Source organism: Hyperoodon ampullatus, assembly GCF_949752795.1.
Source record: "Hyperoodon ampullatus genome assembly, chromosome: 3".
NCBI lineage: Eukaryota > Metazoa > Chordata > Mammalia > Artiodactyla > Ziphiidae > Hyperoodon > Hyperoodon ampullatus.
In genome coordinates this window covers 37,275,585-37,297,868 of record NC_136916.1, presented here as the reverse complement: position 1 = coordinate 37,297,868, position 22,284 = coordinate 37,275,585, and the positions used below count along the sequence as shown (strand labels likewise).

Sequence of the window (22,284 nt, the reverse complement as noted above, 5' to 3'; positions counted from 1 at the left end):
GGGCCCTTCCACCCAGCACCCGCTGCAGGGGCAAGGTGCACACAAGGCTGCCCCTGCCTGCGACCCAGGCAGCCGCCGCCCGGGACCCTGCCCTTCCGCAGCCCCTGCCCTACCTGGTCCCGTGTCCCACTCCCTGATCGCCTGCCGGGCCCCTGCCCACTGCCTGCTGACCCCGCTCCCCGTGCCCGCCGCTGCTGCCTCCTGGGTCTCGGGGCAGGAGTTACCCGCGTGGGCAGCTGATCCTGGGGCTGCCGAGGACCGACTCAGACTCAGGCCCGCACCAGCCGGGGCCAGTTCCTGATTCCGCGTTTCCTCCTCCTGCGGTTTCAGTTGGCCCCGGCCCCGGCCCCGGCCCCGGGGCGGGCCGGCTGAGGGGAAGGGGCGGGCAGGAGCCCCCGACGCCTGCCCGCCCCCCTGCCCAGTGCAGGCCGCTGCCTCAGCCGGCTACACGGCCACGGAAACGGAAGGGAGGAGGGGGCTGGGAAAGAATGGCCCAGAAGAGAGCAGCCTGCGCCCGGCACTCCCCAGGGCCCGGACAGCGCCCGGGAACACGGGGAACGGCCCAAGGGGGCGGCGGTGGGCGCCTGGCACAGGGCCGGGCTGCAGGATTGCGTTGGGCCGGGGAGTCTGGGGGTCCAGGGCTTGGGGGCGGGCGGGCAGTCCGAGCAGCAGGCCAGGGTGGCCCCAGAAGAGGAAGGGGGAAGCCTAGGCCAGGCCTTCCCCACCCCACTGGATTCCCCAAGGAGAGCTCAGGCGCCAGCCTCCATTTGAATAAAATTTCCAAGTAAATATCCCGAGGAGAGGCCTGCTTCTCAGGCACAGATCCTGGTGGAACTGGCACGGCTCCTCCACCCCCAGGCAGGGGCTTCCTGTCCCTAGGGAGAACTGTGGCAGGCGAGGGGCCTGGGCTGGGGAGTGGAGAGGTATGACGTTCCCAGTGTGGGACTCAGGATCTCCCCAGCAAAAGCCATCTTGGTCGTTAGGCCCCACCGAAGGCCTCAGCCCTACAGCTGGCGGCCGGGCTACTTCAGCCAAGGGAGACCCTGAGCAACTGGACACAGACCATCACTCTCCACCCTGCTGGAGTCCAGGCCTGTGGGGGTGGAGGTGCTCAGCTAGTCCCACCCCTGGGGCTTGGGGCTTGTCTCCACCTACTGTCCCTTCCACACCCCACCTAAAGAAGGCTCTGAACGCCTCGGGAGGTGGACTTTGGGCACTTACAGGTAGGCAGGACACCATGTGGGCATGTAACTCGCCCCAGCCCTCACCCGCACCTCATTCTGGACGCAGCCCCAGGTCCTGGGAAGAACATCACCACATTGGAGACCAGGCCTGGTTTGCATAGTCTGCACGTTTAATCACTTTAAAACCTCTAACATTACCTCGTGTCCATTAAATAGAACCAACAATGCTGGGCCTGTTTAAATTACAAGAAAAAAAAAAATCACTGTGCACCAACCCAGTATCTTACAAAACCAGCTGGGCTGGCCACAAGGGTGGGGGGGATGGGAAAGGCGGGGGCGCCCCTGGGCAGGTGGCTGGGTGCCAGGAGGGGCTAGGGGAGAGAAAGAAAAGGGGGCTCCCAAACGGGAGGGGACTGATTGTCCTAATGGGAGGGGTACAAAAGGCACGTCAGAAGAGGGGGCCTTGGGGGGCAGGACAGGTCAGTGCTTTTTCCACCAGGGCACAGTGTTGGAGGGGGCTCAGTGCCACTGCCTGCCCACCCCTGGCACTTGGAGAACCAGTGACCCATGAGCCCTTGGCACGAGGAGCCCCATCTGAAGTGGACGACAGCCTGCCCCTTCTACCGTACTCCTCCTTTCCTAGGGCCCGCCTGGCCTGGCCTGCCTCTTCAGGACCTGGGGCTTGGCTACTCCTCAGCAACACGCTGCAGACCCCCACACCTCAGGGCCAGGGCAGCCGGGGGGAACAGCAGGGTGGACAGCGGGTGTGGGAAGGTGGATGGTCCAGCTGCTACCCCCATTAAAAATACCAAAAAAAAAAAAAAAATCAGCATCTAAAGTGAAATAATCACAAAGTGAAAATATATCCTCAAACAGCCCCTGAGATCCCCACAGGGGAAAGCAGCATCGGGTGGGAGGCGGGAGAGGCCGGCTGGGCCACCGTCCCTCCCCACCACCCACCCAGGGGCTCCGGGACTGTGAGTGCCAACAGCCCAGGCAGCCCCGGGCTCAGAAAACAGGGACTTGGGCCCTGGCAGGAGGAGAGGGTGCCAGAGAGGGGAGGGTGGTCAGCACACCAGCAATGGGGCCAGGCCAGCCTCGCTCAGCAGGCAGCCAGCTGTAGTGGAGGTGGGCAAAGGAACAAACACACGTGTGCACACACGTGTGCACCCTGGAAGTGCCTGCCTTGCCTTGGTCCCTTCCTTCGCTTACTGCTTCCACCCGAGGCTCACCAGAGGTGGGGGACGGGGTCAGGGATGCAAAAGCCCTTAGAGAGGTGGCCTCCTCCTTCAAATACCCCCTAGGCCAGCCTCCCTGCTGCCTGGATGGGGACCATTATTGCTTTAGAGGGACAGGGAAGGGGAGAGAACTGCAGCCCGGGTCAGGAATCCCGTAAGGGAAGGGCTGCCCCTCTTCACTCCGCAGGGAACTCTGGCTGGGGCCTGGACCTTGGAAAGCTGCCCTAAAGGTTTCACTCCTTTCTCCACACGCAGGCATGCTGGGGGTGGGCAGAGGCCCTCTCCTGCTCCCCAGCTGGTCCCGGGGTCCCACCTCAGGCAGCCGGGGTCCCAAGGGTAGGGTGGGAAGCCGTCTCTGCCTCTCTTGCCTCCCAGCTGGGGTCCAAACCCAGTCCCAAGATAAAAAAATACTTTGGTGAATTAAAAAGTGCCCCAGGAGGGGATGGGCTCGAAGGGGCGGGCAGTAGGCGCTCGTCAAAGGGCGCTCTGGTCTTTGATAAAGGCGGTCCTCTCGCCCCGGCCCTCGTCCTCTTCTGAGTCGGACGGGCACTCCTCCTGCCAGGCTTCGGGGGGCAGCCCCTTGTAGGAGATGAGGCCACGGTCCATGGTGTACACCTTCACCCCTCGGAAGCTGAAGCCCGAGCGCAGCTGCAGGACCAGGAAGACAGTGACGAAGACCAGCACGATGAAGGCGCAGCTGAGGCCGGCCACCACCTCGGGCAGGTGTGAGGGCAGCAGCCCCTCCCGCAGCCGCGGCTCTGCCTCCACCTCTGCGGGCGGCGGCTGCTGCGGCTGCTGCGGCTGCGGTGACTCACGGCTGCTCTGGCTTTGCCGGGAGCACGTCTGCTCCACAGGGTCCAGGGAGGCGTGGCTGGGGCAGCTGAGGCAGTCTGTGGGGGCTGGCCCCTGGCACGTGGCACACGAGGCGTGGCAGGGGGCACAAACGCTGGCCCGGATGATCTCCACGTTGTTCTCGGTGCTGTAGTGCGTGTCGAGGACTTGGGGAGCGAAGCCTGGAGGGCAGCGCTGGACACAGCTCTTCTGGTGGAGGGAGAAGCCTTCCTCGCACACTGCCGGCACGGAGCAGAAGGTGGGCGTCAGCCAAGCCGCCCATGGCTGTTGGGTCCTGAGCCCCACGACAGTGGCAGCCTGTGGACCTGCAGCCCCAGGCAGTCACCACCATCCCCAGGAGCTCCCACCCGCCCCAGGACTGTGGTCACCCTGGGGTCCCAGCATCTCTTCACACTCCTTTTCCTCCTTTAGGACAGGTGCCCTCTGTCCCCAGCCTCAGGTTCCCAAGCCCTTGCAGCACCCACGACTGACCCACACAGGCCTGGCTAGACGTGAGGGTCTTGCAGCCGATGCTCTCAGAAGGTGTGGGCAGCCCCTCGGGGGCCGTGCCATACAGCACAAGGGTGAACTTGGTCAGTGTCCCTATTGAGGGGGGAGGCAAAAGTCAGAAGCCCGGCACCCCAGACTCCACCAGCGCCCCTCCTCCATCCCCAGCCCTTGAGCACCCCCAATACCATAGTTGTTTGCTTCGCTGGTGTTTTCAATCTCCAGGACCCACTCGCCAGAGGGGTCCTCGTCCCAGGAATGGGTCGTCATGAAGGCCCAGTCATTAAACCCATCTGCAGAGTAGTCGTGCGGCCTGGGGAGGAAGGTGCACGTAGCTGCCTGAGGCCTCTGGGGGACCCCAGCCAGGGGACACTGAGCCCATAGCACATGGACCACACCCCCTCCCCCCGGTGCAGCATAACCCCGCTGGGCTGGAAATGCCTGCTGGGTGTTTCCCTGGAGGCCAAGTGTTCTCAACCAGATTCTGGAAATGTGCAAGGGTACTACACATGGGAAGGCACACAGACATGGCATTTAATGGGCAGAACCAGGGATTCCTGCAACATGGGACAGTCCCATAGGACAAAAACCATCCTTCCCAAAATGCCAACAGTGGAAAAGTATTTGGTGCCTTTCAGGGCTGTGTGAGTGAATGAATGAATGCACGTGGATGTGGGGGACAGGACAAGCTGGACAGAGGAGAGGGCAAGCACCTGGCGGCCAGCAGGGTGGAGCGGGTGCCCATGGGGCTGACCAGATGGATGGCCAGGTCACCGCGGCGGTTGTAGGACAGGGTGAGCCGTGCCTGAGTGTGTTCCAGCCGCGTGATGTGGCTGGGCTCCCCCAGGCAGGCGGTCACAGTCTTCCGCACCTCCAGCCGCTTCCCGATGTCCCTGCGCGGAGAGCACCATGACGGTCTATCAGCCTGGCCCAGGGGCACCAGCGGGCACCCCTGCGCCCCTCAGGTCCCACCTGCCCCCTCCCAGCCAGGGTCCAGCCCTCACTTGGGCTCAGTGAGGATGTCGATGATGCACTTCCGCTGGGGGGTCACCGTCGTCCAGTTCTGGGCCAGAGCCACCATGGCACCTGCGTCCAGTAACCCGTAGCCATACGAATGGCTCACTGTGGGGCAGGGAAGGCGGGGTCAGCTGGGAGGCACACAGGGCCCCCGCAACCCCCAATCCAACCCTGTCCTCACCTTTGCGGCCCACACCATTGGTGGCCCAGTCGTTAGCATTGAGGTGGGCTGGCTTTGAGGTCTGTACCACCAGGTGCTGCATGTCCCGCCAGGTGAGGTTCTTACTGCAGAGGAGGGACGGAGAGGCTTGGGGGCTGTCTCTTCGGAGAGAAGCTGGAGACCAAGGCCTGCCTTGCAGGGGGCGCTGGTGGGGACAGGGTTGAGCCTCAGCCCCCACCCACTTACTTGGCCTCCAGGGTGAGAGCGATGATGCCTGCTGCCAAGGGGGCAGAGGCAGAGGTGCCTGTGTGAGACTCCGTACACTTCTGCCGCAGATCAGTGGTCACCTACCAGGAGGACAGTGATGTTGGGCCTGTTATGCGGGGAGGGCACCAGAGGGGGGCCACCTGCCTGCCCTCCCTCTGCCCACAGGCCCTGAGCACCATAAACAGGAGTGGGGAGCCAGGGCCAAGAAACCTTGGTCCCACCTGCTGCCTTGCTAACTTGCTGTGGACAGGCCGATGCCTGGCCCTTTCCGGGCCTCAGTTTCCCGAGGAATCAGAGGATTGAACTAAAGGTTGGCGATCATGAAGAGCAACGCACGTTTTTAGGGAGAGTCTTCTCAGGGGCTTCACCGATGGCTCCACAGTCCCCAAGAGTCTTGGAGAGCTCCCTAGCCCCCATCCCATGATGCCTTAGCCACCACCACCCAGCCACGTGTGGGTGGAAGGCAGATGGGGTCAGAAAGGGGGCCCCGGGCAGAGCCAGCAAGCAGCCCCGTTTCCCCAGCCGCCACCTGGGGCAGGACTCACGATCTGCTTCTCGTTCTGGTTTCCACTGCTGTAGGTTGTGGCCAGCGTGGACGAGCAGGCCTCACTGTACCAGGGCACGTTGCCGGACTGCGTGGCACTGCTGATGGACAGCGTGTAGATGCTGTTGGTGTAGCCGTCGCAGTTGCAGCTGTCATGTTCCCGGCCCCCGTTCCCAGAGGCCCAGACAAAGATGGAGCCCAGCCCCCCGCGGCCCTGTGGACAGAGTGGGCTGGGGTCACTCGAGAACAGGACTTGGGGGAGGCCTGGCAGGAAGACACTGCTCGAGACTGGGAAGGCTGGAGCCTCCTTCTCGGGGGACTCTCTATCCAGCCCCTGTTCCCCTGGGATACCCCTGGTGGATCTCATCCTTTTTTGCACAAAAAAAGAGACCCAGACCACCAACCAAAATGCTCAGAGTGGTGATTCCAAAGGGTGGAATTATGGGTAAATAGTATTTACTTTTCTCTTTTTCTGTCCTTCCAGTTCCTTAACATTTTAATAACATTTAATAAACAAACTTCGTGTAAATTAAAATTAAACACAAGAATAAATAAATAGGAACAGAAAAACACAAAGAAGTATGGAAAAGGTAGCGCCTAGTTTGCCCCCAGAGGCTGGGCCTGGTGTCTAGGGCGGGGCCTGGACCCCCACCTCACCTGGCTGACCCCCCGGAAGAAGGCCTCCTCAGCAAGGCGGGCTGGCCCATCCACGGTCTTGCCGTCGTCCTCGGGGCCCCAACTGGCGCTGTAGATGTGGATGTGGTTGGGATTCAGGCCCAGCGAGCGTGCCTCTACCGCATCTGTCACTTCACCGTCCAGCATGCGCACCCCTGACCACGGAGGGGGGCGGGGAGAGGGATGCTGCGTGGGTCCAGCTGCCAGGAACACTCCCTGGAGCACACCCAGCCTTGCACCCAGAGGATGGGCAGGGGAGGGCAGAGGACGGTGCTGGGAAACCCTGAGCCCCTAACTCCCTGGCCAGCCTCTGCCTTTCAAAGACAAGACGCAGGGGAAAAGGGGAGAGGTCCCTGGGCCCCAACCACACATTCTGGACTAGGATGAGTCTCTGGGGTCCCAAAGGAGCATGGTGATCAAGGCCTGCCATGTAAGGACTCAGAGTGGACAGTGAGGAGTTAGGGAGACTCCTGCTAAGAAACACTCCCTCCACCCCACAGCACAGGGCCACCAGCACAGGTGGTTCAGCTTTTTGAGTTACTAAGAACCCTCTAAAGAAGAGTCATGCGGTCAAAAGGATCCACAGCGGGAAAGTGGCAGACACTGGCTAGATGGGAAGTGAACAGAGAAGAATCCCACTGGAAGGGTCCTCCCACAGACTGGGTGGCCAAGGCCTACACCCACCTCCAATGCGGGCATTGTAGGCCACACCTACGCCACAGACACCGTTGTTGGCCACTGCGGCCACCTCGCCTGCACACCGTGTGCCATGCCTGCCGGGGCCAAGAACACAGCATTAACAGTGGACAGAGAATGGTGGGTGCAGCCTAAGGAGGAGGAAGGGCCACATGCACACCCCTCTACCTTTGCTGTCCCACACCTGTACACAGACCACACACCCCCCCCACTCCTCTTGGCCTATGGCCACCTCCACTCAGACCGAACCTTCCCTCAGAGACCTAGCTAGACCAGGACTATGGAAAAGACTTCAGCCACTCAGGAAGGGCACATCTGCTTCCTCAGCGGAAAACAGAAGGGAAGCAGAGGCCAGGGACCTGCTAATTCTTACCTGTTGTCATTCATCTGCGTGTACCGAGGCTGGGGGTCAGGGTCCTGGTCATTGACATCGAAGCTGGCCCCAGGATCCTGGAAAGGACATGGCCATCATCAGGGTCAGCCTGAACACATGGGCAGAACAGGACCATCCCTGGACTCCCCTCGCCAGGGATGGCTGCCTCCCTCCCCGACCTCCTCACATAATTGCCTGCCAAGTCTGGGTGGTTCTTCTCGATGCCATCGTCCAGAATGGAGACCACGATGCCATGCCCCGTGTAGCCCTGGGCCCAGGCCTCCTTCACGTTCAGGTCCCGCTGGGTGACACCAGACTGCAGAGACACCCACCCCCGTCACCCAGCACTTACGAGATGTGGTTGCTGGGTGAGGTTACAGGAACCTTGGAGAATCCCTTTGCCACCCCCAAAAGCTCCTTCTCCACCCGCCCCTGTTCCTCAAATGCCACCACTGGTTGTCTGGGCTCATGGAATTATAAAGAACTCTGGGAGGGCACTCCCCAGGGCTCAGCAGGATGGGCTGGAGAAAGACTACTCAGCAGACAGAGGAAGACGGACAGGAGGCCTCGAAGTCAGCCTCACCCACTCACGGGACCCCTCAGTGGATGGATGGATGCAGCCAGGGAGGCAACGTACCAGGTACCACTGCTGGGGAAACTTGGGGTCCGTGGGCTCCTGGTACACATCCCGTTTGGTCCGTCGCTTTGCCACCTGCTGCTCCAGCCACTGTACCTGTGAGGGAGTGCGGGAGAGATGGTGTGGCTGGAGGAGCGGGGAGGGAGAGCGAGGCCTCCTGAGAACTGAAAGGGAAGGGTGGCAGCAGGAGGGGCTGGGGCCGCACTCACTTGAGGTTCCCGCTGCAGCCGGCTGTGCCGCGGGCGGTGAGGTGACAGGGACCGCTTTGTCACCGCTCGATGCCAGAAGTGGTAATAGTCGCCGAAGATCTGCAACAGAGCAGGGAGACTGAGCCGGGCTTTCCATCTGCCAGTCCCCATGGAGGCGGGGGATGGGGGTGGACAACCGGCTGCAAGGGGAGGCTCACCACGGCAGGGGGTAGTGGGCATCTGCTCCCCACCCAGGACCCCGCAAGGAGGTGCAGGGGGCCGAGGGGGACTCAACCCCCTGGGATATACTGGTCCACTGAGCAACTTAGGCTAGAAGCCCAAGGGCAGGACAAGCCACCCATAACATGCCTAATACCCAGATGCCCCTGAGAAGACAAGCCCCAGAGTTCCTGCTCTGGGTGCTGGAACCCCTGCCCTCACTGGCCCCACCCCCTGGCGATGTCCTATGCCTCGGCCAGCAGGAGGGAAGAACACCTACCTGGCCCAGGTTGCGGAAGCCATGCTTGCGTGCCACACTGTCAGCCACGGCTGGGCCTCCAGGAATGTGCACGGCCCAGGTATTGGTGAAGACCTTCTGGCCACGGGCATCGGCCGCCAGCAGGACCAAGGCTCCTGCTGCTGCTACCACCCATAGCAACCAGGGCCTCAGCTCCATGGGGGGGACAGGTGGCCGGGACCCCGGAGCCCCCGTCTCCTTGGCCTGGTCACAGGGCCTCGGCTCCCGCGTGCCTGCTCACTGCCTGTGGCCCGGGGCTGACTGGCGGGGGCATGGGACCGAGACGGGCAGGACTGTGCGGGGAGGATGAGGGCTGCCGGCTCTAAGAGGAACAAGGGAGGAGAAGAGGGAGAGTCAGTCGCTCCCCAGCCACACGCTAAAGCTGCCTTCCCACCCCACGGCTCACTCCAGGCCTGAAAGGGGCTCTGGCGGGGAGGGGTGAAAATCCAGCCCCCCAAGGTGAGCCGGATAGATGGACAGAAGGACCGCCTCCACACGCAAGAATACGGAAGTGGGATGAAGAGGACCAAGGCTTGAGTCCCTCAAAATCAGAAGCAACAACTGAATAACTGCTTGCCAGAATTAAAGTCAAAAAGGTGGGTTAGGGACTTCCCTGGTGGCGCAGTGGTTAAGAGTCCGCCTGCCAACGCAGGGGACACGGGTTCGAGCCCTGGTCCGGGAAGATGCCGCGGAGCAACTAAGCCCATGCACCACAACTACTAAGCCTGCGCTCTAGAGCCTGCGAGCCACAACTAGTGAGCCCGAGTGCCACAACTACTGAGCCCGCGTGTCACAACTACTGCAGCCCATGCGCCTAGAGCCCATGCTCTGCAACAAGAGAAGCCACCGCAATGAGAATCCCGCACACCGCAACGAAGAGTAGCCCCTGCTCGCCGCAACTAGAGAAAGCCGGTGCACAGCAACAAAGACCCAATACAGCCAAATATAAATAAATAAATAAATAATAATAATAATTTTTTTTAAAAGGTGGGTTATAGGGACTTCCCTGGTGGCACAGTGCTTGAGAGTCTGCCTGCCAATGCAGGGGACATGGGTTCGTGCCCCAGTCCGGGAAGATCCCACATGCCACGGAGCGGCTAGGCCCATGAGCCATGGCTGCTGAGCCTGCGCGTCTGGAGCCTGTGCTCCGTGACGGGAGAGGCCACAACAGTGAGAGGCCCGCGTACCGCAAAAAAACAAAAAACAAACAAACAAACAAAAAAACCACCTGTCACTGCAGGGGACAGGGGTTCGAGCCCTGGTCAGGTAAGATCCCACATGTCACGGAGCAACTAAGCCCGTGGGCCACAACTACTGAGCCCTCGTGCCACAACTACTGAAGCTTGCACTCCTAGAGCCCAGGCTCCACAACAAGAGAAGCCACTGTAATGAGAAGCCCTCGCACCACAACGAAGAGTAGCCCCCACTCGCCACAACTAGAGAAAGCCCGCGTACAGCAACGAAGACCCAACGCAGACAAAAATTAATTAATTAATTAATTAATTATTTTTAAAAGGTGGGTTATAAAGCAGTAGGTACCTATAATCCCGTTTTGTTTTTAAAAAACTATTTATACATGTATATTTATATAAAACCACAAAACATAATCTGGAAGGACACATGCTAACAATGGTTCTCTCAAGGTGGTGAGAATTATAAGTAATTGTTATTTTCTTTTGTGTCATGTATATTTTCCAAATTACCCAGGTATATTTTATAAAGGAATAAAATGTTGGCTTTTTAAAGTTTTTTAATGGGCGGTGTCTACACAGCTCACTAGGGCTTCCTAGTTCAGCACAGCACAACCAGCCATAGGGAGTTACCTGCAAAGACCCACAGCCCCTGGCAAGAAAGAGTGGGTAACCTAAGGTGGGATGGGGGCTTTGGGGGCTGAGCACGGGGAGGGGGGATCACAGTGGCTTCACCCTCCCTCTTTGGCCCGCCATCAGCAAAGTCAGGGGCTCAGGCTCTTTTTTTACACAGTTTCCTGGGAAACGCTGGGGCCACCCAGCCCTGGCCTGCAGGCCTCCAGCAGCCCCCTCGGTCGCTCCACACCCACCAGCCTTGCGTAATCTGAGCCCGGGCAGCCAGGGCAAACACTAGCTGCTGAGCCAGGAGCGCCAAGGTGAAGCTGAATCAATAGTCCGAGTGCTGTTTTTCCTCCTTCAGCAAACAGACAGCAGGACCTCTCTGCCTGGGGCCACATAACTGTCCCCACATAGGGCCCCTGGCTAGCCAGAAGCCAAGCCCCTGGGGTGGGGAGAAGCTGGGGAAGGTCCCGGTGGGGCTGCCGGAGGTGTCCCACCTCAGTGCCAAGCTTGTTGAGCAGAGCGCCTGCCCACACGGCCCCGGATGCCCCCACCACTCCCAGGGCCCAGCCCCAAAGGAGGCCACTCTGCTGGACGGCAAAATGAAGCTCCCCATCTCACCCGGGCCCCGGAGAGCTGGACAGGCGGGCTCACCACTGGGAACACTCCTTTTCCAGAGACTGCCCTCAGCCACAGTCAGCCTCCCTGCCTGCTCCTGCTGCAGTCCCACCCTGCAGGCTGGAGAGACTCAACACACAATTCCTGGAGTATTTTCAGTTTACACCAAAATAACCTGACAGCTGATGGCAGGAGGCATCCACAATGCAGCTCCTCCTCACCCTGGATGGGCAGAGTCCATAGGGTTCCCGGACAGGCCTGGAAGCCACAGCCCCATGATGCCTTGGGCGACCAAGTTCCGGAAAGCTGGTCTGAGCAATGGCTGGGCAGCCAGACATCCAGCCCTAGGGGGTGAAGGAAACCCAAGCCCCTCATTTAACAGAGGATGTGGAGCCCTAGGGGAAGAGCCAGATAGAAACAAGCCCTCTTCTCCCCTTCTTGCCACAAGAGCGGCCTCTTGGGTCCAGATGTCAAGAAAGGCCATCTCCTGACCACAGTGCTGTGAGCCGTACTGGAACTCCCAAATCAAGACTGGGTTCATCTGCGTCCAGCCCAAGTTCCGGGACATTGTGGATGGAGCTGCAGCTGCTTGGTGGTAAAGGTGATTATTTAATTACCTTGCAGCACCCAAAAAGAAAGCGGGCTTCAGGCACAACCAACCAATCCCCCAAGAAAGGACCAGGCTTCGTCTGCTCAGCATCCCCAGCCACGGTGAGCTGTAGATATGGCTTCCACAGAGCCTGAAGCCTCCAGACAGCCCTGCCTCAGCATCCTGGAGGGAGGGAGGGACGGAGGGAGGGACTGAGGGAGGGAGAGAGGGAGGGAGGGAGGGAGGGAAGGAAGGAGGACCCCCTCCCAAAAGAGCAGGCGCTGAGAACAATGAATGAATGGGCTTCTCCCCACCCCCATCCCAGACTCTGACTCACCCTCTGAGTCCCAGTTCGGCTCAAACCCGGAGGCTTGCTGTATTTCCAGCCTCCTGTGAAGCCCTCTCACATGGGAGTCAGCTCCAGGCTGTGGCCACAGAGAGACCTGTGGGTGCTCTTCGTGGCTGTGTTCTAGGTCAAAGCCCTTTTCTCCAGTCCCAGGAACCTCCTGACACAGACACCCACTCCGAGGCACCCAAACTGAACCTCCCCCAGGTCCAGCTGCTGTTTCCCAGGCACTGGGGGTCTAGCGTGGACAGGGCTGCCTGGGAAACCTGGTCCCATCTCTCTTTCCAGCAAAGAGACACCAAGCCAGGTCCTGTAACAGGCACTGAAGGCTGCGCTGAAATTCTGAATTCCAATCTTTACTCATTTTCTCTGTGATCTAAGTCACTTCCTCTCTCTAGGCCTCAGTTTCCTAGATGGTAAAAACTGCTAGACCAGAGGTTTTCAAACTTTTTTTTTTAAAGCCACAGAATCTTTAAAAAATCAGATCTTATGTGGAAGCCCAATATAGGAAATCGTAAAACTTGGGCCACTATGGTTGAGACGGGTCAGGCTTGGCTACTCTCCTATGCTGTGTCCACACCTGGCCAGCAGCTGCCCAGCCCTCACTAGGCCACATCACCTGGGTTCCCCTCCCGCTTCCCAAGTCAGAAAGAATTCTGACACCCTCCGGTGGAGGAGGGTCTGCACCCCCAGGGGCAAGGGTCTAGGGGATGGCGGGGAAAGCAGGTACTGACCTGACAAGTGACTGCTGTAAGACCTGTCTGGCAAGCAGGCCGCCCCTCAGTCCAGCCACCCCACGGGGGCAGCAGGGGTCTCGGCCAGGCCTCCGCGGGAGGCAGCCCCGGAACCTACCTGAGCCAGCCTCCCAGCGCCCGCGGATCTCGCACCTGAGTGTCTCGCCGCTCAGGTGTGCGGGCGGGGACGAGGCCCGGGCGGTGAATAATCCCCTCCACCTCGCGAACAGCCGCTCCTCCCCTCCCCCGGCGGGAGCGCAGGCCCTCCCCGGCCGCGGAGTGGGCGAGCCGGCGGCGGCCCCCGAAGGACAGCCAGGAGGCGGGAGCACCCGGCGCCTCTGGAATTCTCTCGCCATCCCGCCCCCAGCGGGGGCCCCGCTGGCGCTTCCTGAGGTCAGAGGGCTCGCCCCGGCCCCAAGCGGAAAAGTACCGGCACCTACAAGGGCTGGGAGCCGAGCCGGGCCCGACGCTCTCAGGTGGGCTGCGGGGCGCCCTTCCTGCTCCCCGCGGCTTCATCCTCGGGGCCGGCCCGGGGGCCAGTTTCGAAAGCCGGGCGGGCAGCCGGGCCCGGGCTGCCTCCGCGCCAGCGACCCCGACCCTCCCCGGCCTGGGCGCCCGGGCCGCGGAGCCCGCTCCTCCGGCAGAGCGGCCCAGTCCGGCCGGCTCTCCTCGGGCCCGGCTCCCGGCGCGCTGCCTCCACCGGGCCCCGCGCCCTCGCCGCTTACCCTAGGGAGCCCGGACGGGGAAACTTTTCCAGGCGAGCGCCGCGGCGGCTCGGGCGCCCCTCGGCCGAGCGGAGAGCCCGGCGGCGGGGCCTGGGCTCTACGCGGTCCCCGCGCCCGGCAGCAGCGTCACCGCGCGGAGGCGGGGAGGAGCGGCGGCGCGGCCTCGGCCGGGCCGGCGACCAGGGCAGGGCTCGGCCTCGGCCTCGGCTCCGGCTCCGGCGCGGGCGGGGGCAGCGGCCGGGCCGCGGCGGCGGCGCGGCTTGTTTACTCGGGCCGCTGTCAGCGGCTGCGGCGGCCCGGGCTCCTCCTCCTCCGCCGCCGCGCCCCCTCCCCCTCGCGGCGCCACCTCCGCGCTCCCCAGCAGCCGCCGCAGCCGTGCCGCCGCAGCCGTCCCGCCGCCCTGGCCCGCCGCGCCGCCCATGCCGCCCGGCCCCGGGCCCGCGTTCGGAGCCGGAGCGCCGCAGCCCCCGAGCTCCGGGCTCCGAGCGGCGGCCTTGCGGCCTTCCGGGGCGCCCGCTGCCTCTGGCTCCCGGTCGGGGCAGGTAGGAAGTGGAGCTAGCGATCCCAAAGCCCTCGCGGCCGCCCGGCGCGTCGCCCAGGCCCCACTGCCCGCACCCCCGCCCCGGGCTCGGCTCTTCGCGCCGCGAGCTCCCCGGGCCGGCGGCCGCGGAGACCCGAACTCGGAACCCCCGGCAGGAGTTGGGAAGGGCTCGAGGCGTCACTCCGAGCCCAGTCTCGGCCGGATTCTGGGGAAGCTGGCCTTCTCCCCCCACTTCCCCACTCCTAAGCTACAAGTTTGGGCACGACCGAGTTAAGTGCCCTGGGATGACGCACCTGGGGTACCCCATCTGAGGTCGGGCTTCACCGCGCCTGGGCAGACCTCCTCGTCGCCTACAGTTAGAGGACTCACGATTTTATTTGCATTTATATAGACAGGTGGATAAGCAGAACAAGTAGCCCATCCCCTTTTAATTTTTTTAAAACTTTTTTTAAAAACTCCAACCGCCTGCCAGGCACCAGGCCAGTCATTTTATATTATCTCCTTCTCATGTACACTATTTAATCTACATAATCCTTTCAGGCTGACATTATTAATCCCATTTTACAGATAAGGAAACTGAGGTGCACAAGGTTTAAATAATTTGCCCAAGATACCACAACTAGCAGGCCTCAGAGCCTGGAAGAGATCTAGGGCTTTGGCAGAGCCTGAATCTGAGCTACTTGCAACATACCAGCCGGCTCCTCTCCCTCCCTGGGTCCCTGCCCTAGAAAACGTCTGTGCTACTTGGCCGAGGCCACCACTGCTTGAGCTGAGAGAGAAAAGAGGGGAAATGTGGCCAAAAGCTCCCCAGGCTGGGTTATTCCAAGGTCGCAGAGCAGTCTCTGCCCATCCTTTCCTGCTCGCTTTGAGATAACCTGGCAGAACAATATTATCCTGTGACCTCTTCAACACCGGTTTGGGGATAACGACAAAAACGAGCACCGAACACTGCAGAGCGTGTTCTCTGAGCCAGGAGTGGTTCTCAGCTCTTTCCGTGTGTTAAATTATTTCATCCTTACCACAAACCCTGTAAGGTGGATACAATTTTCCTTTAGGGATCTTTCATGTATCACTATCTACAGAGGAGGAAACTGAGGCCCAGAGAAGTTAAGTAACATTCGTAAAGTAACTCACTAGGTGACAAGTCAACCAGCAAACCTGCGTTCAAAACCCTGCAGTACTATTTTATACTATGCCACCTTAGACAAGTTACTTAATTCTCAGAGCCTCAATTTACCCCTCTGTAAAATGGAGATAATATTCAACTAGTGGGATAAGGTACTGTTTGGGCACCTGTACAAACAGTGCAAAAACCGGAAACTCAGGGAAGAATGTGCGGTCCTAAAAGTTGAGCCGGGAGATAAGTCCAGTTGGCCCCCTCTTGGAATGGGAACTGCCCCCCACAGGGAGCAAAGACTCCTAGGGGTCACCCTGGGGTGGCCCCAACTAGCAGCACCAGCCACAGTTGGGAAAACAATACTTCTTCAGTCAGACCTAGGCAGGAAGTGAGTCACGGTTCTTCCTAAGTCTGTGAGCAAGAGATCCCTATTTAGGGGAAATAGGGACAGGGCTGGTCCCATCTAGCCTCAGAGTCCCCCAGTGCCCTTCCCCCTTGTCCTCTGACTTACAAGAAAGGTCAACCCGGAAAGAAAAAGCAATCCTGTCTGCCTCTAGGTGCCCCACCCATCCTGTAGGCTGGCCCCAGGGGAGCCGCAGTGGATCTGAGGAGGAGGAGGGGCTAGCCCTGTCTCAGGCGGCTGCCACCCTGCAGACGCACTGGAGCTTCCCAGTTTCTCCCGTCAGCCCGCCCCTCCAATCCTGCCTTTGGCATAAGAATTCTTTCAACTGTTGCTCAGAGGTGCATCACTAAGGGGAGGAGAGAGGAGAGGACCGAGAGAGTGAGCTCTTGCCCCGGAGGATCTCCACCTTAGTCTTGCTCCTATTTTAGGGTTTCCCATACAACTGTACTTTACAACGATTCGGTTGTTAAAAAGAATGTGGAGGGAATTCCCAGGTGGTCCAGTGGTTAAGACTCTGTGCTTCCACTGCAGGGGGCAAGGGTTCAATCCCTGGTCAGGGAGCTAAGATCCCTCATGCCATGCAGAGTGGCCAAAAAAAACCCCAAAATACAAAAGAAAAAAAAGAATGTGGAAGACACCCTCCTTGCGAAAAGCCCTCTGGAGAGAATCCCAGCTTGCCACAGCTGGTGACTGCTAGCCAACTTCTTTCTTTTTCTCCTGAAACAAGTCCTGTGGGCAGGTTTTGTTCTCTTTATCACTCCCAACAATTTGTCTGAGGCCTTAAAAGCCAGAAGGAGCGGGACTTCCCTGGTGGCGCAGTGGTTGAGAGTCCGCCTGCCGATGCAGGGGACACGGGTTCGTGCCCCGGTCCGGGAAGATCCCACATGCCGCAGAGCGGCTGGGCCCATGAGCCATGGCCGCTGAGCCTGCGTGTTCGGAGCCTGTGCTCCGCAACGGGAGAGGCCACAACAGTGAGAGGCCCGCGTACCGGAAAAAAAAAAAAAAAAAAGCCAGAAGGAGCTAAACTGCCTGCAGAGCCCAGGTCCACTGACTTGGGGCCCTAAGAGCCCAGGGGCCTCTGGATCACAGTTACCAGTTTTACACAGCAGTTAATAGGACAGGAGGCACCACATGACAGAAGTCTGGCAACAGACTTGTTGGGGGGCGACCTGTGGGGTGGAGCAGGGACTGATGGGTAAGGCCTGAGGGAGGAAGGGGCTGTGACCAGTTCCCACCTTCCCAGCAGGGGGCCGGAGGAGCTGTCCAGCCAGCCAGTCCTCCGTTTATCCTTGGATTTGGGGCTAACCTGGGAGACTCCCAAGAGCAACCGTTGTCCTATGGTAAAATCCACCCAGTCACCCTTACCTCAGGCACTCCCATTGTCCCCTTGGAGTGCTCCGGGGGTCCCTTTCTCTCAAAATCTCTGCCCCACTCTCAGGCACCTCAAACAAAGCCTTCACAGCAGCATCCACACCTGGGCTTTTTCTTTTTTTGTTTTTGGCTGCACCACTCAGCATGCAGGATCTTAGTTCCCGACCAGGGATGGAACCCACAACCCCTGCAGTGGAAGCGCAGAGTCTTAACCACTGGACTGCCAGGGAAGTCCTCCCACACCTGGTTTTAATCAAAATGTCTGCACCACATCCACACATGCATAGAAGAGCAGACAACAAAGTTTAATTGGTATTTTCTCTAAAAGGGTGGGGTTTGAGAGCTTTTTGTTGTCTTCTTTTTGCTTACCTGCATTTTCAGGAATTTCTACAATAACTTTTAGAATAAGATAATTAAAATTTTAAGTCATGCAAAACTGAATAAAGCATGCCCATACTTCACCATCTAGCTCCAGAACACCTGGGGTTCCTCCTGAACGCTGCTGGGGCAACAGTCAGCCTCCTCCAATCCCATCACTGGGCGGGGCCCTTCCAGTTCTGGCTAAACCACTTTGGGAAAACCTCCTTTATAGGACAGGCAAACAGGGTGTCTGTGTGGGTGGGGGGAGGAGCTAGAAGTGATGTGGTGGTGATGTATCTGGTCACACTGGGACAGGATTGCAGCATGGTCAGCCCTTCTCGTGTTCCCAATTACTGGGCTAGCTCCGCACTTACCTTTTACCTGCCGGCTCTGCCACCTCCCCAAGTCACTGGTCAGCTTAATGTTTCCCTTCTGCTGGCTCTGTGTCTTCTGCCTTGCCTTCAGTGCCCAGGCAGTGGTACCCACAATTGGGCACCAAATAGGTGCTTTGGGTGCAGTCTAGTCTGGCAGACATTCATTGAGCACCTGCTGAATGCCGGGCCCTGGGACCTCAAGCTGAGTCCCTTAGAACTTGTCCTCAGGAAGCCAGCGACCACCTCTGGGAGACTTAGGAGGTATCTGAGACACGACAGTGTCTTCCTGAAGCTTCACCCTCCCTTCTGGCCTTGCAGCTCCAACAAGCTCTGCCCTTGCTTCTCCCTCTTGATACAAAAAAGTAAAACAGTCAGTTAACATGACTTCTTGTTGAATTTTCCTATCAGTTTTGTTACTGGAACAGGGTTTTGCAACCTCACACTATTGACATCTTGGGCCAGGTTATTCTTGTTCTGGGAACTGTCCTTTGCATGGTAGGATGTTTAGCAACAACCCTGGTCTCTAAACACTAGGGGCCAGTCGCACCCCACCCCCATTATGACAACCAAAAGTGTCCCCAGACATTGCCAAACGTGCCCTGGAGGGGGCATGTAAAATTGCCCCCGGCTGAGAACCACTGGTCCAGAGTGAGGACTGGGAGTGGTGCGGGAGACAGTAGGTGTGCCAGGGTTTCAGGCATCAGGGGTTGTCTGCTGGGAACTATGCACTGAGACAGCAGGCAGCAAGGGAGAAAATTCCCAAACCCCAAACCGCCTGGCATGGCAATGCAACAAATGGGGCCATTTAGTGTTCAGGGCAAACAATCTTATATATCATCTGCACGACACCTGAGGACATCGTTCTCAGGAACGTTAATGATAATGCTGAATCGAGGAAAGGAACAATCACGTTGATCACCCTCTGTTTACTGGGGTGGGGAAGTGAGTGAGCCAGCTTCGTGTTAAATATGTATTTAGAAAGCAGATCAGTGGTGGCTGGGGGCAGAGGGGTGGGGCGGGAGGAGACTTTGGGGAGTGATGGATATGTTCATTATCCTGATTGTGGTGATGATTCCATGGGTACACACAAACGTCAAAATGGATCAAGGTGTATGGTTTAAATATGTACAGTTTATAGCGTGTCAATTATATGTCAATAAAGCTGTTTTTAAAATGTATTTCATTGTTTAACGTTTTAGTGCTTGAAAGGCATTATTTTGGAAATTTACTGACATGAAGTAGCCATTTCTTGACTGTGCCAGATGAATGGGGGGAGGGGTGGCGGTCACTGCAGTACTTAAAAAGGAAACAGCAAAAAAGAAAATGATCACGGGCCTTAAGGCTGACCTAAGGAAGGAGGAAAAGGGATGCCTAGAACATTCAGCTCCGACGTCTTTCCATGAAGCCAGCGAGAGCCTGTCTGCTGGTTTAGAGGAAACACTGGAGAGTTTTTCCATTGGATGATGCTATTCAAACCAACGTGTCTGGAACGGTATTATCAGGGGCTTGGGGGAAAAAAAAAACAAATGTAGTGCTGGCTGCCAGGAAAGGAACAGATGAATCTGGAAATTACAGGCTCCTCCACTACCATTAATCCCTAAAACAAACACTGCTGGGGGAAAAGCCAGTTAAGACCTTGAGGAGGGCGGGTGCTATCCCTCAGTGGGGCTGGTACAGCTGGGGAGCGGAGAGCCTTTATAGGAGCTGGGTGCACGGGAAAGTTGCCAGAATCGACCGTGCCCAGGGGGGTGCACTCAGCAGGGAGGGGTGCCAAGATGCCCAGGAGGGAGACCTGGGGGCGGCAAACAATGAGGGGCGTCTTGCGGACAGTTCAAGTGCTTTCTAGCTGATGGAGACCTCCACCGAGGGTCTCAGAAGTCCGGAGTGAGGAAGGGGAGCAAGGAGAGGCCTAGCATGGGGATGTGTCACAATAAAAATCTCTGTTTGTGGAGAGTTGATTGTGCACCAGGCATTTCAATCATTCCTTCCTCAGATATTGACTGGATGTGGTGTGGGACCTCCTCCAGTGCTCCAGTTGTGAGGGAAGCAGACAGCAGGTAACTAAGCCAGTTTATAAGAGAAGTTCAGATCCTGGTAAGTACTCTGGAACAAAAATAACCGAGGGTGGTGTAGTAGTGCCTGGGGGAGGGGACGGTACTTACTGTCCCTGGGATGGTCAGGGAAGGCCTCTCTGAGGAGGTGATATTTGAGCAGAGGCTTAAGCAAGAGACAAGGGAGTGAAGATCTGGAGAGAGGGAGTCCCAGGCAGTGAGCAGAGGAAACCAGGGTGCATGGGCCTGGTGTGTGAGCTCGTGCACTTGGAGAGCAGACACTTCTCCGGAGCGCCATGGGAGACGGTGACAGTGGGAAGAGGTGGGATGAGAGGGGTAGGCAAGGCTAGACCATGCAGCATCTGGCAGGCTGGGCTGGATGCTGAATTGAACAATGGGCAGTTTGGAGGAATTTTACTAATTGGGGCCATTTCAAAGGCCCCTCTGACTACCATGGGGAGAAGACACGTCATCGGGGGGTGAGGGTAAGAGTGGGAGCCCCACGACTGTTCTATGCAGGAGGCACCATTTGTGACCCTCCCATATTACATGTGGGGTGAGGGGTCTGGCTTGGGGACGTCGGGGTGACTCTCATAACCCATGAAGCAGGTCTGTGGGCTCCTGAGCAGGGAGCAGGCCTGGGAAGGATGGATGGGAGCCATGCCACTTGTCTGCCCTGGGAAGGCAGAGCCTCCTCAGGCCAAGAGCTGGCCAGGGCAGCCAGGCCTGGGGCCCCACTGCCCAACCGCTTGGGTGGGTTCAGGTGCTTCTCCCTAAATCACATCCCTGTCAGCATCTTTAGCTTCAGACTTGGCAAAAATGGATTGCCCTGAGTTAACAGTAAAACTCCCAGACCACTCACCGCTCATTCCCTGGCAGGCACCCTGCTATGTGCTTTCCTCTCATTGCCCCCTTTACTTCTCATAGCAACCCTGAGCCGGGCACCACTGTTATTCCCATTTTACAGATGAGGAAACTGAGGCCTTGAGAGCCTGCTTGGAGTCACAGGAAGAGGAAGATCCAGGATTTGAACCTGGGGAACACACACACTAAAACCACTCAGCTTTCTGCCTCTAGAAGAGGGTGAACAAGGGCTGAGTCAGATGCCGATTCCCGAGGCACTGTGATGTGGGTGGCTCAGCTGTGATTCACCTTTTACTTTTTCTTGGACAAGGCTTGTTCACCTGCACTCTCCCAGTCGTAATGTTGATGTTTCTATAGGGTGTGTGCTGCAGAACCACAGAGCTGCCCTTCCCCCCATACAGTGTGCTGTTACCAGCCCAGCCCTGGGCTCAGATCCAGCCCTGACACTCACTTGAATGCTACCCCCAATCCCTGGGCAAATTACTTAACCTCTCAGGGCCTCAGTTTCCTCATCTGTAAACTGGGGTAAAAAAATACCCAGCCCATCAGGTGATACCTGTAAAGTACTCACTCAGCACAGCGTCTGGTCCGCAGTGGTAGCTACTATGATTAAATTGCACCCTCCTTCCTTCTGAGGCAGGCACACTCTTTCAGTGGGCTGGCTGTGGAGTCTTCCAACTCTTCTGCATTGGCCCAAACCCAGGCGTTCGTGGATGAAATCTCTGCCTTTCCTGTGGCCCTTCTTTGGTGCGGTTAGGTGATTTTTTTTTTTCCTAGGAGGAGAGCGGCCAGTCTCCTTGCATTGCTGCTGTGCTGAAAGCAGCCTTTGGTGTGGCCTGGTCCCTGGGTGGCATATGAGGTGCCTTGTAACCATTTTGCAAGCTGCCTGCTCCTTTGAGGTCAGAGGTCAGCAGACGGTCCTCTGAGGCAGTGCTTCCCGACATGTTCATATCATGACATGCAGAAAATGTGGGTAGCCACTGGGGCAAAGGGACCAGGCTGATTGAGGCTGGTGGGGTCTTGGTGGCAGCTGCCACCCCACACCCCAATGCCTGCTTGGGGACTGGAGGCTCTAGAACCCATTTCAGGCACATGAGTGGGCAGTGCTCGCTAAGGGGTGCCTGGTGGTCAGGCCACGTCACTGCCAAGTCCTCTCATAGAGTCCCGGGCAGCCCCCTTCCACACTTGAGTACCAATTTTTTTTTTTTTTTTTTTTTTTGCGGTATGTGGGCCTCTCACTGTTGTGGCCTCTCCCGTTGCAGAGCACAGGCTCCGGACGCGCAGGCTCAACGGCCATGGCTCACGGGCCCAGCCGCTCCGCGGCATGTGGGATCTTCCCAGACCGGGGCACGAACCCGTGTCCCCTGCATCGGCAGGCGGACTCTCAACCACTGCGCCACCAGGGAAGCCCTTGAGTACCAATTTTTAAAAAATAATTAATTTATTAATTTATTTTGGCTGTGCCGGTCTTAGTCTCAGCATGTGGGATCTTTTAGTTCTAGCATGCGGGATTTTTAGTTGCTGCATGTGGACTTCTTAGTTGTGGCAT

General features: G+C 58.4%; 1 protein-coding gene across 1 annotated transcript; it reads right to left on the bottom strand.

Moving 5' to 3' along the window:
- Positions 1-2,896: 2,896 nt before the first annotated feature.
- On the bottom strand, positions 2,897-8,993 carry FURIN (furin, paired basic amino acid cleaving enzyme; the record flags this gene model as incomplete). The annotated part of the gene is made up of 15 exons (XM_079700096.1): positions 2,897-3,492; positions 3,746-3,856; positions 3,949-4,073; positions 4,474-4,653; positions 4,765-4,882; positions 4,959-5,062; positions 5,184-5,284; positions 5,750-5,962; positions 6,406-6,578; positions 7,108-7,196; positions 7,493-7,569; positions 7,680-7,808; positions 8,130-8,225; positions 8,339-8,437; positions 8,817-8,993. 15 exons carry the CDS (start codon positions 8,991-8,993, stop codon positions 2,897-2,899), a joined length of 2,388 nt encoding a protein of 795 aa, XP_079556222.1.
- Between the last annotated feature and the right edge of the window lie 13,291 nt (positions 8,994-22,284).